The sequence below is a fragment of the Catharus ustulatus genome, chromosome 33, assembly GCF_009819885.2.
Source record: "Catharus ustulatus isolate bCatUst1 chromosome 33, bCatUst1.pri.v2, whole genome shotgun sequence".
Lineage (NCBI taxonomy): Eukaryota > Metazoa > Chordata > Aves > Passeriformes > Turdidae > Catharus > Catharus ustulatus.
In genome coordinates, this window is record NC_046253.1 from 622,355 (window position 1) to 639,253 (window position 16,899).

The 16,899-nt window shown below is 57.4% G+C and overlaps 2 protein-coding genes across 2 annotated transcripts; one reads left to right on the top strand and one right to left on the bottom strand.

Moving 5' to 3' along the window:
• The first annotated feature begins 66 nt into the window (after positions 1-66).
• RAD23A (RAD23 homolog A, nucleotide excision repair protein) lies at positions 67-12,899 on the top strand. The gene is made up of 9 exons (XM_033083844.2): positions 67-250; positions 2,364-2,525; positions 3,780-3,940; positions 5,575-5,630; positions 6,465-6,592; positions 8,232-8,307; positions 9,304-9,434; positions 10,388-10,543; positions 12,444-12,899. Exons 1-9 carry the CDS (start codon positions 128-130, stop codon positions 12,555-12,557), a joined length of 1,107 nt encoding a protein of 368 aa, XP_032939735.1. The 5' UTR covers positions 67-127; the 3' UTR covers positions 12,558-12,899.
• GADD45GIP1 (GADD45G interacting protein 1) lies at positions 12,877-14,001 on the bottom strand. Its single transcript, XM_033083845.1, has 2 exons — positions 13,438-14,001; positions 12,877-13,354 (listed from the first exon to the last, which is right to left on the bottom strand). Exons 1-2 carry the CDS (start codon positions 13,770-13,772, stop codon positions 12,985-12,987), a joined length of 705 nt encoding a protein of 234 aa, XP_032939736.1. The 5' UTR covers positions 13,773-14,001; the 3' UTR covers positions 12,877-12,984.
• Between the last annotated feature and the right edge of the window lie 2,898 nt (positions 14,002-16,899).

Consider the following 16,899-nt stretch of genomic DNA (forward strand, 5'->3'; position numbering starts at 1 on the left):
ACGCCCGTTCCCGTATCACGTGACGCGGGAGGCGGGAGCGAGGGGCGCGCGCGCGGGCGCAGTGACGCATTTCCGGCGCCGCGGCGGAAGCGGCGGGGCCGCCTAAGATGGCGGCGGCGTGAGTTGCATGTTGTGGGGCCGCCGGGAGGAGCCGCCGCCGCCCCGTCCCCGTCCCGCCATGGCGGTGACCGTGACGCTGAAGACGCTGCAGCAGCAAACCTTCAAGATCCGCATGGAGCCGCACGAGACGGTGAGGCCGCGGCGGAGCCCCCGCGGGGGGCGCGGGCGGGGCCGGGCTGGGGATGGGCCCTGAGGTCGCCCCCCCTCCCATCCCCTCACGCTGGGCCTGTCTGAGGGGGGGTCCGGACCCTCCCGGGACTCCCCAGAGAGCGCGATGGAGCTGGGTGAGGGGAGGGGGGGGTCGCTGTGTCCCCCTGATCCTCCTTTTTGTGAGGGGACAAACGGGGGGCGTCACCTGTGGGGCTCCGTGCGCCCCTCGCCTCAATTTGGGGGGGAACGAAGGAATAAATGGCAGCCGAGGGGGGCAGCTCCGTCCTCCCCGTTTTTGGGGGGGTTCTCTGCTATTTTTTGGGGTCTCGATGTCTGCGGGAAACCCGAGCGGCCTCACCCGGGGGGCTCCGTGTCCCCCCACTCCCAATTTTGGGAGGGGGATTTGCTCCGTGTCCTTCCATCTCTGATTTGAGAGGAAAAACTCGGGGGGCATCACTGGGAGAGCTCCGTGTTTGTCTTTTTTGGGGGGATCCCCTGCTATCGTTCACCCTGAGATCCTCTCACCTTGGGGGGCAACTCGAGAAGGATTATTTCAGAAAATTCTTCGGGAATATTTGAGATTTGTGCCTCCCCCCACTTCAATTTTGCTGGGGGGAGCTCCCAGGGCTGATTTCGGGGTGCCCTGAGCCCATTCTGGCTGTTTTTGGGTGCCCTGTGGTTGTTTTTTGGGTACACTGAGCCCATCCTGGCTGTTTTTGGGGTGCTCTGAGCCCATCCTGGCCGTTTTTGGGGTTCTCTGAGCCCCTCCTGGCTGGGTTTGGGGTTCTCTGAGCCCCTCCTGGCTGTTTTTGGGGTGCTCTGAGCCCGTTTTTGGGGTGCCCTGAGCCCGTTTTGGGATTCCCTGATCCCATCCTGGCTGGGTTTAGGGTGCCCTGAGCCCGTTTTTGGGGTACCCTGAGCCTGTTTTGGGATTCCCTGAGCTCGTTTTGGGTGCCCTGAGCCCGTTTTTGGGTACCCTGATCCCCTCCTGGCTGATTTTGGGGTGCCCTGAGCCCATTTTGGGTACCCTGAGCCCATCCTAGCTGGGTTTTTGGGTACCCTGAGCCCGTTTCGGGTACCCTGAGCCCGTTTTGGGGTGCCCTGAGCCCGTTTTGGGGTGCCCTGATCCCGTTTGGGGTGCCCTGATCCCCTCCTGTCTGTTTTTGGGGTGCCCTGAGGCCGTTTTGGGATTCCCTGAGCCCGTCCTGGCTGGTTTTTGGGTGCCTTGAGCCCGTTTTGGGGTACCCTGATCCCATTTTGGGATTCCCTGATCCCATTTTGGGGTGCCCTGAGCCCATTTTGGGTGCCCTGATCCCCTCGTGGCTGGTTTTTTGGGTGCCCTGAGCCCGTTTTGGGTACCCTGAGCCCATCCTAGCTGGGTTTTTGGGTACCCTGAGCCCGTTTTGGGATTCCCTGATCCCCTCCTGGCTGGTTTTGGGGTACCCTGAGCTCGTTTTGGGTGCCCTGAGGCTGTTTGGGGTGCCCTGAGCCCGTTTTTGGGATGCCCTGAGCCTGTTTTGGGATTCCCTGAGCCCGTTTTTGGGTACCCTGATCCCGTTTTGGGGTACCCTGATCCCATTTTGGGGTACCCTGAGCCCGTTTTTGGGATTCCCTGATCCCCTCCTGGCTGGGTTTTTGGGTGCCCTGATCCCATTTTGGGGTGCCCTGAGCCCATTCTTGGGTACCCTGATCCCATTTTGGGGTGCCCTGAGCCCATTTTGGGTGCCCTGATCCCCTCCTGGCTGGGTTTTCGGATACCCTGATCCCGTTTTGGGATTCCCTGATCCCCTCCTGGCTGATTTTTGGGTGCCCTGAACCCATTTTGGGGTACCCTGAGCCCGTTTTTGGGTACCCTGATCCCATTTTGGGGTGCCCTGAGCCCATTTTGGGTGCCCTGATCCCCTCCTGGCTGGTTTTTTGGGTGCCCTGAGCCTGTTTTTGGGTACCCTGATCCCATTTCGGGTACCCTGACCCCCTCCTGGCTGGGTTTTTGGGTACCCTGACCCCCTCCTGGCTGTTTTTGGGATTCCCTGAGCCCGTTTTGAGGTACCCTGAGCCCATTTTTGGGTACCCTGACCCCCTGGTGGCCGCAGGTGCGGGCTCTGAAGGAGAAGATCGAGGCTGAGAAGGGCAGTGATGCCTTTCCCGTGGCGGGACAGAAGCTCATCTACGCCGGGAAGATCCTGAGCGACGACGTCCCCATCCGCGAGTACCGGATCGACGAGAAAAACTTCGTGGTGGTCATGGTGACCAAGGTGAGACCCCCCGGGGGAGGGGTCTGGGGGGGGCTCCAGAGGGTCTGAGGGGTCCTGGGGGAGCCCTGAGGGGGATTTGGGGGGGATTTGAGGGGTCTTGGGGTCATTTGGGGGAACCCTGAGGGGGATTTGGGGGGGATTTGGAGGGTTTGAGGGGTCTTGGGGTCGTTTGGGGGAACCCTGAGGGGGATTTGGGGGTCCCTGTGGTGGATTTGAAGAGCTTGAGGGGTCTCTGGGAGGGATTTTGGGGGTCCCTGTGGTGGGTTTGAAGAATCTGAGGGGTCTCAGGGTAATTTAGGTGAACCCTGAGGGGTCTCTGGGAGCATTTTGGGGGTCCCCTTGGAGGGTTTGAAGAGTCTGAGGGCACTTGAGGCCATTTAGGGGAATCCTGAGGGGTCTCTGAGAGGGTTTGAGGGGTCTTGAGGCCATTTAGGGGAATCCTGAGGGGTCTCTGTGGGGGATTTGGGTGTTCCTGTGGTGGGTTTGAAGAGTCTGGGGGGTCTCAGGGTAATTTGGGTGAACCCTGAGGGGTCTCTGGTGGGTTTAGAGGGGTCTTGGAGCCCTTTGAGTGAACCCTGAGGGGTCTCTGGGAGGGTTTGAAGAGTCTGAGGGGTCTCAGGGTCATTTGGGTGAACCCTGAGGGGTCTGTGGGAGGGTTTTGGGGGTCCCCATGGTGGGTTTGAAGAGCTTGAGGGGTCTTGGGGCAATTTGGGTGAACCCTGAGGGGTCTCTGGGACCATTTTGGGGTCTCAGTGATAATTTGGGTGAACCCTGAGGGGTCTCTGGGACCATTTTGGGGTCTCAGGGTGATTTGGGTGAACCCTGAGGGGTCTCTGGGATGGTCTGAGGGGTCTCAGGGTGATTTGGGTGAACCCTGAGGGGTCTCTGGGATCATTTTGGGGTCTCAGGGTGATTTGGGTGAACCCTGAGGGGTCTCTGGGATCATTTTGGGGTCTCAGTGTAATTTGGGTGAACCCTGAGGGGTCTCAGTGATAATTTGGGTGAACCCTGGGGGGTCTCTGGGACCATTCTGGGGTCTCCAAAGCCCCTTGGGTCACACCTGGCTGCTCTCCATTCAATTTTGGGGTCTCAGGGTAATTTGGGTGAACCCTGAGGGGTCTCAGTGTAATTTGGGTGAACCCTGGGGGGTCTCTGGGACCATTTTGGGGTCTCCAAAGCCCCTTGGGTCACGCCTGGCTGCTCTCCATTCAATTTTGGGGTCTCTCACCCCCTCCCCACCCCCCCCCTCCTCAGGCCAAGTCCTCTCTGGGCTCAGCCCCCCCCGAGGTCGGAGCCCCCTCGGAGCCCCCCCCGGGACCCCCCCCGGCCGCTGCCCCTCCCCCCCCTGCAGCCCCCAGCGAGGAGCCCCCGGCCCAGGAGCCCCCTGCCCTGAGCCTGGCTGAGCCCCCTGCCGGGTAAGGAAGGGGTTAAACACGGCAGGGAATTATTTTGGGGGGGGGGGGGTTAATTTTGGGGGGGGGGAAGGGGGAATTGAAAGGTGGGAGGGGGCATTTAATGAGATTTTGGGGTCATTTAATCAAATTTTGGGGGTCATTTAATGAAATTTTGGGGGGATTTAATGAAATTTTGGGGGGCATTTAATGAGATTTTGGGGGTGACAATGAAATTTTGGGGGCTGGGGGGGTTTGGGGAGGGGGCTGCAGTTTGGGAGGGGGATTTAAAGGTGGGAGGGGGCATTTAATGAAATTTTGGGGGGATTTAATGAGATTTTGGGGGGATTTAATGAGATTTTGGGGGGTGGGGGGGTTTGGGGAGGGGGCTGCAATTTGGGGAGGGGGGTAAAAAGGTGGGAGGGGGCATTTAATGAGATTTTGGGGGATTTAATGAAATTTTGGGGAGATTTAATGAAATTTTTTAGAAGGATTTAATGAAATTTTGGGGGATTTAATGAGATTTTGGGGGATTTAATGAGATTTTGGGGGATTTAATGAAATTTTGGGGGGGATTTAATGATATTTTGGGGGTAATTTAATGATATTTTGGGAGTGATTTAATGAGATTTTGGGGGGAATTTAATGAGATTTTGGGGCTGGAGGGGATTTGGGGAGGGGGGATTGGAAGGTGGGAGGGGGCATTTAATGAGATTTTGGGGTCATTTAATGAGATTTTGGGGGATTTAATGAAATTTTGGGGGGAATTAATGAAATTTTGGGGCTGGGAGGGTTTGGGGAGGGGGGCAAAAAGGTGGGAGGGGGCATTTAATCGGATTTTGGGGGGATTTAATGAGATTGTGGGGGGAATTAATGAGATTTTGGGGGCTGGAGGGGTTTGGGGAGGGGGCTGCAATTTGGGGAGGGGGGCAAAAAGGTGGGAGGGGTCATCTAATGAGATTTTGGGGGGATTTAATGAAATTTTGGGGGGATTTAATGAAATTTTGGGGGTCATTTAATGATATTTTGGGGGGTTTAATGAGATTTGGGGGGGATTTAATGAAATTTCAGGATGATTTAATGAATTTTGGGGGTCATTTAATGAAATTTTGGGGGGATTTAATGAAATTTTGGGGGGATTTAATGAAATTTTGGGGGGATTTAATGAAATTTTGGGGGGATTTAATGAAATTTTTGGGAGGTAGTAAAATTTAAGGTGGATTTAATGACATTTTTTGGGGGAATTTAATGAAATTTTTTAGGAGGATTTAATGAAATTTTGGGGGATTTAATGAGATTTTGGGAGGGGTTTAATGAAATTTGGGGGGATATAATGAAATTTTTTTTGGAGAATTAATAAAATTTTGGGGGATTTAATGAAATGTTGAGGGGGGTTTAATGAAATTTGGGGGATGATTTAATGAAATTTTGGGAGGCATTTAATGAAATTTTGGGGGGATTTAATGAAATTTTGGGGATTTGATGAAATTTGGGGGGGGAATTAATGAAATTTTGGGGGTTCTGGGATGGATTTAATGGTTGTGGAAAAACTTGTGGGGTTGTTGTTTTAAATTTAAAATGGGGGAGGGTCCCAGGGATTTTGGGGGGGGGTCCCAGGGGTTCAGGACCCTCCCCTAAATCATTTTTTGTATTTTCAGCTCCATCCCCCCCCCGGGCAGCTCCGGGCGCTCGGCCGACGCCGCCTCCACCCTCGGTGGGTCCTGGGGGGGCTGGGGGGGAATTTGGGGCTGGGGGCTGAGATTTGGGGCTGGGGGCTGAGATTTGGGGCTGGGGGCTGAGATTTGGGCACCTGGGAGGCCAAAATGGGGAAAAAGTCCGAAAATTTGGGGAAAAAATAATAAAATTTGGGGAAAAAAATCCTAAAATTTAGGAAAAAATTACTGAGATTTGGGAAAAAGTGCTTAAAATTTGGGAAAAAATTTCCTAAAATTTGGGAAAAAAATCCTAAAATTGGGGAAAAAACTCGTGAAATTTGGGGAAAAATTTCCTGAAGTTTGGAGAAAAAATAACTAAAATTTGAGAAAAAAATCCTAAAATTTGGGGAAGAATTTCCCAAAATTGGGGGAAAAAATTCCTAAAATTGGGGAAAAAAAATCCTCAAATTAGGGAAAAAAAATCCTAAAACTGGGGAAAAAAATTTCTTAAATTGGGGAAAAAAAATCCTAAAATTTGGTAAAAAAATAACTAAAATTGGGGAAAAAAAAATCCTAAAATTTGGGGAAAATTTGGGAAAAATTTCCTAAAATTTGGGAAAAAATCCCAAAAATTTGGGAAAAAAATAACTAAAATTTGGGAAAAAAAATAACTAAAATTTGAAAAAAAAAATTTCTAAAATGGGAGAAAAAATTCCTAGAATTTATGAAAAAAATAACTAAAATTTGGGAAAAAAAATTCCAAAATTTTGGGGAAATTTGGGATTTTTGGAGCTTGGGGTGGATCCAGTCCCAGCCCTGCCACGGAGGGAGGGGAGGGGAGCTTGGGCTGGGTGAGGGGACCCTCCCAGCTGAATTTGGGGAGGGGTCTGCAGTGACAGGCTCGGAGTACGAGACGATGCTGTCCGAGATCGTGTCCATGGGCTACGAGCGCGAGCGCGTGGTGGCCGCGCTCAGGGCCAGCTACAACAACCCCCACCGGGCTGTGGAGTACCTGCTGACGGTCTGGGGGGGCTGGGGGGGCTGGGGAGGGGGCTGGGGGAGTCACAGAGGGGTCTGGGGGGTCTGGGGAGGGTCCTGGGGGGGTCTCAGGGGGTCCTGGGGGGGTCTCAGGGGGTCACAGAGGGGTCTGGGGAGGGTCCTGGGGGGGTCTCAGGGGGATTTGGGGGCGTCACAGAAGGGTCTGGAGGGTTCTCAGGGGGTCCTGGGGGATTTGGGGGGGTCTCAGGGGATCCTGAGGGGGTCAGAGGGGTCTGGGGAGGGGTCTCAGGGGGTCACAGAGGGGTCTGAGGTGGTCTCAGGGTGTCCTGGGGGGTCTCAGGGGTCTGGGGAGGGTCCTGGGGGAGTCACAGAGGGGTCTGGGGGGGTCACAGAGGGGTCTGGGGGGTCTCAGGGGGTCCTGGGGGGTCACAGAGGGGTCTGGGCGGGTCACAGAGGGGTCTGGGGAGGGGTCTCAGGGGGTTTTGGGGGCTCCTGGGGGGTCACAGAGGTGTTTGGAGGGGGTCCTGGAGGGTCTGAGGGGTGTCTCTGGGGGTCCTGGGGTGTCTCAGGGGGTCAGAGGTGTCTGGGGAGGGGTCTCAGGTGTCCTGGGGGGGTCACAGAGGGGTTTGGGGGCGTCACAGAAGGGTCTGGAGGGTTCTCAGGGGGTCCTGGGTGATCTGGGGAGGTCTCAGGGGGTCCTGGGGTGGTCACAGAGGGTCAGAGGAGTCTGGGAGGGGTCTCAGGGGGTCAGAGAGGGGTCTGGGGGGGTCACAGAGGGGTCTGGGGGGTCTCAGGGGGTCCTGGGGGGTCACAGAGGGGTCCTGGGGGGGTCTCAGGGGGTCTCTGGGGGTCCTGGGGGATCACAGAGGGGTCTGGGGGGTTTTCAGGGGGTCCTGAGGGGTCACAGAAGGGTCTGGGGAGGGGTCTCAGGGGGTTTTGGGGGCTCCTGGGGGGCTCAGAGTAGTTTGGGGAGGGGTCTCAGAGGGTCATAGGGGTCTGGGGAGGGTCTCAGGGGGTCACAGAGGGGTTTGGGGTGGTCTCAGGGTGTCCTGGGGGGGTCAGAGGGGTCTGGGGAGGGTCACAGAGGGGTCTGGGGGGGTTTCAGGGGGTCATGGGGGGTCACAGAGGTGTTTGGAGGGGGTCCTGGAGGGTCTGAGGGGTGTCTCTGGGGGTCCTGGGGTGTCTCAGGGGGTCAGAGGTGTCTGGGGAGGGGTCTCAGGTGTCCTGGGGGGGTCACAGAGGGGTTTGGGGGCGTCACAGAAGGGTCTGGAGGGTTCTCAGGGGGTCCTGGGGGATTTGGGGGGGTCTCAGGGGATCCTGAGGGGGTCAGAGGGGTCTGGGGAGGGGTCTCAGGGGGTCACAGAGGGTGTTTGGGGGGGGTCTCAGGGGTTCCTGGGGGGGGTCCTTGAGGGTCTGGGGGGGTCTCAGGGGGTTCTGGGGGGTTCACAGAGGTGTTTGGAGGGGTCACAGAGGGGTCTGGGGGGTCTCAGGGTTTTGGGGGGACACAGAAGGGTCTTGGGGGGATCTCAGGGGGTCCTGGAGGGTCAGGGGTGTCTCAAGGGGTTTGGGTGGTCTCAGGGGTTCCTGGGTGGTCTCAGGGGGTCCTGGGGGGGTCTCAGGGGGTGCTGGGGATGCCCCTGACCCCCCTTGTCCCCCCCCAGGGCATCCCTGGCAGCCCCGAGCCCGAGCGCCCCCCGGTGCAGGAATCTCGTCCTGCGGAGCAGCCCCCGCCCGAAGGTCAGGGGGAGGGGCCTGGAAATGGGTGGGGCTGGGGGAGACCACGCCCACAGAGGCTCCACCCCCTTTGTGGGGCCACACCCTGATAAACTCCACCCCTTTTATGGGGCCACACCCTGATAAACTCCACCCCTTTATGGGTGGGGCCAAGCAAAATTTATTCATCATTTGAGATGTGGTCTGATTAAACCACACCCCCTTTGTGGGTGGAGCTTGGTGATCACACCCTGATAGGCTCCACCCCTTTTGTGGGTGTGGCCAAACAAATAATTCATAATTTGATATGTGGCCTGGATAAACCATGCCCCCTTTGTGGGTGGGGCTTGATGGCCACACCCTGATAAACTCCGCCCCTTTGTGGGTGTGGTTTTGGTGACCACACCCTGATAAACTCCACCCCTTTGTGGGTGGAACCAAACAATTAATTCATAATTTGAGGTGTGGTCTGGATAAACCACACCCCCCCCTTTATGGGTGGGGCTTGATGGCCACACCCTAATAAACTCCACCCCTTTATGGGTGGAACCAAACCATTCATAATTTGAGGTGTGGCCTGAATAAACCACACCTCCTTTGTGGGGGGGTTGTGACCACACCATGATAAGCTCCACCCCTTTGTGGGTGTGGCTAAACAAATCATTCATAATTTGAGGCATGGTCTGAATAAACCACACCTCCTTTGTGGGTGGTGTTTGGTGGCCACACCCTCAGAGGCTCCACCCCTTTGTGGGTGGAACGAAACAATTCATAATTTGAGGTGTGGTCTAAATAAGCCACACCCTTTTTGTGGGTGGAGCCAAACACCATTCATTCATAATTTGCAGTGTGGTGTGTATAAGCCACACCCCTTTTGGGTAGAGCCAAACCATTCATAATTTGAGGTGTGGTCTGGCTAAGCCACTCCCCTTTTGGGTGTGGTCTCACAGCCCCACCCATGAAGGGCGTGGTCTGGGGGCGTGGTCTGGGCGTGTCCTCACCTTTCAGCCCCGCCCCCAGGTGAGAACCCGCTGGAGTTCCTGCGGGAGCAGCCGCAGTTCCAGAACATGCGCCAGGTGATCCAGCAGAACCCGGCGCTGCTGCCGGCGCTGCTGCAGCAGCTGGGCCAGGAGAACCCCCAGCTCCTCCAGGTACCCAAAAACCACAAAAAACCCCCAAAAAACCCAAAAAAACCCCTCCAAAAAACCAAAAAAACCTCCCAAAAAAACCCAAAAAAACCCCCAAAAAAACCCAAAAACCCCCCAAAAAAACCCAAAAAAACCCCCAAAAAAACCCAAAATCCCCCCAAAAAAAACCCCAAAAATCCCAAAAAAAACCCCAAAAAAACAAAAAAACCCCCCAGAAAAACCCCCAAAAAATCCAAAAAAACCCCAAAAAAACAAAAAAAAAACCCCCAAAAACCCCTAAAAAACCAAAAAAAACCCCAAAAAAACCCCAAAAAATGCAAAAGAACCCCAGAAAAAAACCCCAAAAAACCCCCAAAAAAACCCAAAAAAACCGCCAAAAACCCCCAAAAGACCCCAAAAAAACCCACAAAAAAACCCAAAAAAACAAAAAAACCCCCAAAACAACCCTCAAAAAAACGCAAAAAACCCCAAAAAAACCCCAAAAAAACCCAAAACCCCCCCCAAAAAACTCCAAAAAAATTTAAAAAAAACCCCAAAAAACCTCAAACCCCCCCCAAAAAAACCCCCAAAAAACCCAAAAAAAACCCTTAAAAACCCCAAAAAAACCCCAAAAAAAACAGAAAAAAACCCCAAAATAACCCTCAAAAAAACCCCCAAAAACTCCAAAAAAACAAAAAAAACCCTAAAAAAACCCTAAAAAACCCCAAATACACCCAAAAAAACCCAAAAAAAAACCCCCAAAAAAACCTCCCAAAACCCCAAAAAAACCCCCAAAAACAAAAAAAAAGCCAAAAAAATCCAAAAAAAACCCCAAAGAAAACCAAAAAAACTCCCCAAAAAACCCCAAAAAACCCCACAAAACCACCCAAAAAAATCCCAAAAAATCCCAAAAAAACCCCAAACCCCCCCCCCCAAACCCCCCCTGGGTGCTGACCCCACCCCAACCCCCCTGGCAGCAAATCAGCCAGCACCAGGAGCAGTTCATCCAGATGCTGAACGAGCCGCTGGGCGAGCTGGGCGAGCTGGAGGGGGAGGTGGGAGCCATCGGGGACGAGTCCCCCCAGATGAATTACATCCAGGTCACCCCGCAGGAGAAAGAAGCCATAGAGAGGGTGGGTGAAAAGTCATTAATTCCCTTTGTAATTAGGGCTGGGGGTGGGGATTGATTGATTGATTGATTGATGGGGGGTGGGGCTGTCACAGGGGGGCAGAGGGGTTGGGGTGGGGTGGGTGTCAGTGACAAAAAATGACATTTTTGGGGCACAGAATGAACAAAAAATGACATTTTTAGGACACAGAATGTACAAAAAATGACATTTTTGGGGCACAGAATGAACAAAAAATGACATTTTTAGGGTATAGAATGTACAAAAAATGACATTTTTAGGGCACAGAATGAACAAAAAATGGGAAATATTAAGACCCAGGGTTCATGGGATCAGGGTTAATGGGGTCAAGGGTTAATGGGGACAAGAGGTGACACCAGCAGGGCTCAGAGTGATTTGGGTGGGGTGTCCCTATTACCTATCAGTGACAAAAAATGAAATTTTTAGGACACAGAATGAACAAAAAATGACATTTTTAGGGCATAGAATGTACAAAAAATGACATTTTTAGGGCACAGAATGAACAAAAAATGACATTTTTAGGGTACAGAATTAATGGAAAATTAGAAATATTAGGGTCAAGGGTTAATGGGGTCAGGGTTATTTGGGTCAGGGGTTATTGGGGACAAGAGGTGACATCAGTAGGGCCCAGAGGGATTTGGGTGGGGTGGTTTTATTGGTGATAAAAATTATGTTTTTGGGGTATAGAATGAACAAAAAATGAGAAATATTAGGGTCAAGGGTTAATGGCATCAGGGTTAATGGGGTCAGGGGTTATTGGGGACAAGAGGTGACACCAGCAGGGCCCAGAGTGATTTGGGTGGAGTGTCCCTATTATCTTTCATTGATAAAAAATGACATTTTTAGGACACAGAATTAATGTGAAATGGGAAATATTGGGGCCCAGAGTTAATGGGGACAAGAAGTGACACCAGCAGGGCCCAGAGTGATTTGGGTGGTTGTCCAGTGATTAAAAAATGACATTTTTGGGGTACAGAATGAATGGAAAATGAGAAATATTAGGGTCAAGGGTTAATGGGATCAGGGTTATTGGGGTCAGGGGTTATTGGGGACAAGAGGTGACACCAGCAGGGGTCAGAATAATTTAGGTGAGGTGTCCAGGGATTAAAAAATGACATTTTTAAGGTACAGAATTAATGGAAAATAAGAAATATTACGATCAAGGGTTATTGGAGACAAGAGGTGACATCAGTAGGGGTCAGAATAATTTAGGTGGGGTGTTCTTATTACCTGTCAGTAATGAAAAATGATGTTTTTAGGGTACAGAATTAATGGGAAATGAGAAATATTAGGGTCAAAGGTTAATGGGATCAGGGTTAATGGGGTCAGGGTTATTGGGGACAGGAGGTGACCCCAGCAGGACTCAGAGTGATTTGGGTGGAGTGTCCAGTCTTTAAAAAATGAAATTTTTAGGGCACAAAATGAATATGAAATGAGAAATATGAGGGTCAAGGGTTATTGGGGACAAGAGGTGACATCAGCAGGGCCCAGATTAATTTGGGTGGGGTGTCCAGTGATTAAAAAATGACATTTTTGGGGTACAGAATTAATGGAAAATGAGAAATATTAGGGTCAAAGGTTAATGGGATCAGGGTTAATGGGGTCAGGGTTATTGGGGACAAGAGGTGACATTAGCAGGGCCCGGAGTAATTTGGGTGGGGAGGTTTTATTAGCTGTCAATCATAAAAAATGAATTTTTTAGGGCACAGAATTAGTGAGAAATGGGAAATATTATGGCCTAGGGTTATTGGGGACAGGTTAATGGGGCCAAGGGTTATTGGGGACAAGAGGTGACACCAGCAGGGCTCAGGGCTGATGGGTTTGGGGTCCCCATCCCCTTTTGGGGCTGCAGCCCCCGGATTTTTTAACCCCTTGCTGCCCACAGCTGAAGGCGCTGGGCTTTCCCGAGAGCCTGGTGATCCAGGCTTACTTCGCCTGCGAGAAGAACGAGAACCTGGCGGCCAATTTCCTGCTCAGCCAGAACTTTGATGACGACTGAGGGACCCCCCAGCCCGACCCCCCACCCTTGGGGGGCTCCTTTGGCCTCTGGGGGGGGGTCCCACGTGTGTGGGGGAGGGGTAGGGATGGATCTGCTTCCCCACCCCCCCCTCCTTCCCGGAGTTTTTTGGGGGGATCCCAACCCTGGGAGCGGGGGGGGAGCCCCTCCTTTATTTGGGGAAGGGTCTCAGCACCTCCTTTCTCCTCCCCTTCCCCCCTAAAAATAAAAAATTGCCCCCCCCTCCCTGTCAGGCCCCGGGGAAGGGAGGGTGGGAGGTGGGGGGGCGCCGCGGAACAACCAAAAACTGGCGGCAAAGAGATTAAATGCAGAGTTTTAAACCCATTTTAGCCGTGTCCTCGTTTTTCTTTTTTATCCAAACAGCTCTGGGGGGGTGTCCGTGGGACAGTCCGGATAATTGGGGAGGGGGTCAGGTTTTCTCGGTGGGGTTGGGGGGCTTCTCCTCGCCCTCCGGGGCTGCCCCGGGGAGCGGCCGCGCCGCCGCCGCCGCCTCGGCCGCGGCCAAAGCGCTGCGAGCCGCCTCCTCCCGCTCCTGCCGCCGCCGCCGCTTCTCCTCCCGCCGCTTCTGCCGCTCCATCTCGTCCAGCAGCTCCTGCGCTCGGGCCGAGGCGCGGCCGGGGGTCCCGGAGCGGGGCAGCCCCCCGAGCCCCGCCTCGGCCAGGAGCCGCCGCCGCCGCTCCGCGTCCGCCCGCGCCCGTTCCCGCAGCGCCTCCCGCTCCCGGCGCCACGCGGCCACGCGGGCCGGCATCGCCGCCAGGCTGCGGGACACCAGCTCCTCCCTGGGGACACGGTGAGAGGGGACACGGTGAGAGCGGCCCCCGAAATCCGCCTCTCCCGGGGCTCCCGGTGCTGCCGGCCCCACCTCTCCTTTTTCCGCCGCGCCTCCTCCCGCTCCCGCTGATCCAGCACGGCCTCCACATCCCGCAGCGGCGGGTCCCACTCGCGCTCCTCCGCCTCCGCCTCCCGCAGCTGCTCCGGGCTCGGCCACAGCCGCCACACCTCCACCCCCGACGCGTCCCCGAGCCGCCCGAACCGCCGCGCGGCCGCCCGCAGGTCGTCGGGGTCGGTTGGAGCCGGGCCTGGGCGGCGGCGCAGCGGATCTGCCCGGTAGGGCCGCGCCGGGGCTGGGACCGGCACCGGGAGCCGGGACCGGGCCGGGCCCAGCGCCAGCAGCGCCCGCCGCAAGGGCGCCGCCATGTTGAGCCGGAAGTGACGTACAAGCGGGTGAAGGCGCGGGCGGAAGTCGGGCGGGAGCTGAGGGGCGTGGTTTGAAGGGGCGGGGTTTGTGGGCGGGGTTTGAGCTGGGTGTGGGGCAGTGGGCGTGGTTACCCGGGATGGGGGCGTGGCCAGAGCTCGGGGGTCCCGGGGGGCGTCGGGGGGGACCGGAGGGTCCCGGGGGTTTTCCGGTACCGAATCACCCCGGGGGAGTCCGGGGGGGACTCGGAGGGGGCGGGGGGAGTTAGAGCAGCGTCCCGTGGGTGCTCGGGGTGGGGTGAGGGGGGGTCCGGGGAATACCGGGGGGGGGGTCCCGCGAACGACGCTGGCTCATCCCGGGGGTCCCGACAAGGTTTGGGGGGACCCCCGTAGGGGAATTCGTCTCCTCCGAGGAGCAAAACGGCCCCGGGGGGGGCACATTGCCAACCCCCCCCTCGGCTCCTCCCCGTGGGGGGGGGGCTGGGCTGGGGGCGGACCCCCCTAAACCCCCCCCCAAACCCCCCCTAAACCCCCCCTAAACCCCCCTAAACCTTTTCAGCCGCCGCCAAGCCCGGGGCCGCTGCCAAGCGCTGGGCTCCGTTAACCCCTCCGTGCCCGCCGCCCGCCCTCCGGACCCCCCCCCCACATCACCGGGACCCCCCCCACATCACCGGGACCCCTCCCCTCCATCCCCGAGACCCCCCCCCCGCCCATCACCGGGAGGGGGAACGGCACGAGGGGAGCGGGCTCGGTGAGGAGGGGGCTGCCGCTCCTCGCGGGGCCCCTCGGGGGGGTCCGCAGCCCCCGGAACCCCCGGACCCCCCCCCCCCCGATCTGGAAAAGGGGGGGGGGGCGGGGGGAGCCCTAATGGCTTCCAGGCCTCGGCAGCCGCCGAAAATCTGCAGCGAGGCTGAGCCAAAACCCCCCGAAATCGCCCCAAAAGCTTCCCTGGGCCTCCCCGCCAGGGGGGCTCCAAAGGGTTGAGACCCCCCCGCGGCCCCCGGGGGTCCCGGTTTCCCCCTCGGCCGGTGGAACCGGGGCCCCCCAGAGCTGGCCGGCGGGAGGGGGGCCCCGTTTTGGGGCGGTTTTGTCTCGTTTTGGGGTTTTTGCGCTTCCCGCATTTGTCGGGTCCCGAATTTCCCGGGGGTCGCTGCTTCACACCCGGGTTTAACCCGGTCCGGTGTCCCGGTCCCGTCCCGGTTGGCTGACAGGTGTCACTATCGCGATACCTCTCTATCAGCCATGTCGCGACATGCCAAACCGTGTCGCGACCCGTGCGGCGCCGCCGTGTCCCCCCCTCCCCCCCCACCCTCCCCCGCCGGCTCCATCTGCAGCCACAGCCGGTGACAGCGACACATCTGGCGCGGGGGGTCCCCGAGCAGCTGGTGGGGACGGGGGGGACACGGGGGGGACACGGGGGGGACACGGGGGGGGGGGGCTCGGCAGCCCCCGAGTGCCACACGCGCGCTGGTGACACGGGGGACGCGAGGGTTTGGGTCCCCGGTGTCACCTTCCGTGTCCCCTCCCCTGTCCCCTCCCGGTGTCGCCTCCCGTGTCCTGTCCCTGGTGTCCCCTCCCGGTGTCCCCTCCAGCTGTCCCCTCCCCGTGTCCCCTCCCGGTGTCCCCTCCCGTGTCCTGTCCCGGTGTCCCCTCCCCGTGTCCCCTCACGGTGTCCCCTCCCGTGTCCTGTCCCCGGTGTCCCCTCCTGTGTCCCCTCCCGTGTCCCCTCCTGGTGTCCCCTCCCGGTGCTGGCAGCGCGGGGATTTTGTCCCCCTGTGTCCCCCCGTGTCCCCCCATCTGTGCCACCCCCAGAATCACTCCCTGTGTCCCCTCCCCTGTCCCCTCCCGTGTCCTGTCCCTGGTGTCCCCTCCCCGTGTCCTCTCCCGGTGTCCCCTCCCGGTGCTGGCAGCGCGGGGATTTTGTCCCCCCGTGTCCCCCCGTGTCCCCCCATCTGTGCCACCCCCAGAATCACTCCCGGTGTCCCCTCCCGCTGTCCCCTCCCGTGTCCCCCTGGTGCCACCCCGCGGGGCCGGGGGAGGCTCCGGCAGCGAAGGGGTGACAGTGGCGGTGGTGGCGGTGCCAGCGCTGGCACCGGGTGGTGACAGATGGCGGAGGGACGCGGCCGCAGCCGGAATGACAGATGAGGCTCCGCCGTCACCGCCGCTGCCATCGCCACTGTCACTGTCACTGTCACCGCCATCGCCGTGTCACTGCCATCACCGTGTCACCCGTGCCACCATGGCACTGTCACTGTCACTGTCACTGTCACTGCCATCACCGTGTCACTGCCATCACCGTGTCACCCGTGCCACCATGGCACTGTCACTGTCACTGTCACTGTCACTGTCACTGCCATCGCCGTGTCATTGTCAGTGCCACTGTCACCCGTGCCACCATGGCACTGTCACTGCCATCACCGTGTCACCCGTGCCACCATGACACTGTCACTGTCACTGCCATCGCCGTGTCACCCGTGCCACCATGGCACTGTCGCTGTCACTGCCATCACCGTGTCACTGTCACCACTGCTGTCACCCACATTGCCATGGCACTGTCACCACCACCGCCATCACCGTGTCACCCACACTGCCATCGCCGTGTCACTGTCAGTGCCAGTGTCACCCACATTGCCATGGCACTGTCACCCACACTGCCATCACTGTGTCACTGTCACCCGTGCCACCATGGCACTGTCACTGCCATCACCGTGTCACTGCCATCACCGTGTCACTGCCCGTGTCACCCTCACCACCGTGTCACTGTCACCGTCCCCACCCCACAGCGCTGTCCCCGTGGCTCTCATTGACGCTGTCGCTGTCACCAAACCCTCACTGCCACTGTCACCAGCACCACGCCGAGGTCACCACGGCTGTCACCGCGCTGTGCCACCCCCAGCACGCTGTCACTGTCACCTGTGGGGACCTCCAGGGGTCACAGCGATGGTGGCAGAGCAAGTGGCCATGTCCCCACGATGTCCCTCGTGTCCCGCGTGTCCCCATCTCCCCGTGTCCCTCCGTGTCCCCATCTCCCCATGTCCCTCCATGTCCCCATCCCCTCGTGTCTCCCCGTGTCCCCTCGCGTGTCCTCATGTCCCCACTATGTCCCCTCCTGTCCCCTCCGTGTCCCCGC

Coding starts and splice junctions, on each gene's coding strand:
- RAD23A (XM_033083844.2), top strand. CDS start 128: ATGTTGTGGGGCCGCCGGGAGGAGCCGCCGCCGCCCCGTCCCCGTCCC. Junction 2,526..3,779: donor TGGTGGTCATGGTGACCAAG/GTGAGACCCCCC, acceptor CCCCCTCCTCAG/GCCAAGTCCTCTCTGGGCTC. Junction 9,435..10,387: donor AGAACCCCCAGCTCCTCCAG/GTACCCAAAAAC, acceptor CCCCCCTGGCAG/CAAATCAGCCAGCACCAGGA.
- GADD45GIP1 (XM_033083845.1), bottom strand. CDS start 13,772: ATGGCGGCGCCCTTGCGGCGGGCGCTGCTGGCGCTGGGCCCGGCCCGG. Junction 13,355..13,437: donor GCGCGGCGGAAAAAGGAGAG/GTGGGGCCGGCA, acceptor CCGTGTCCCCAG/GGAGGAGCTGGTGTCCCGCA.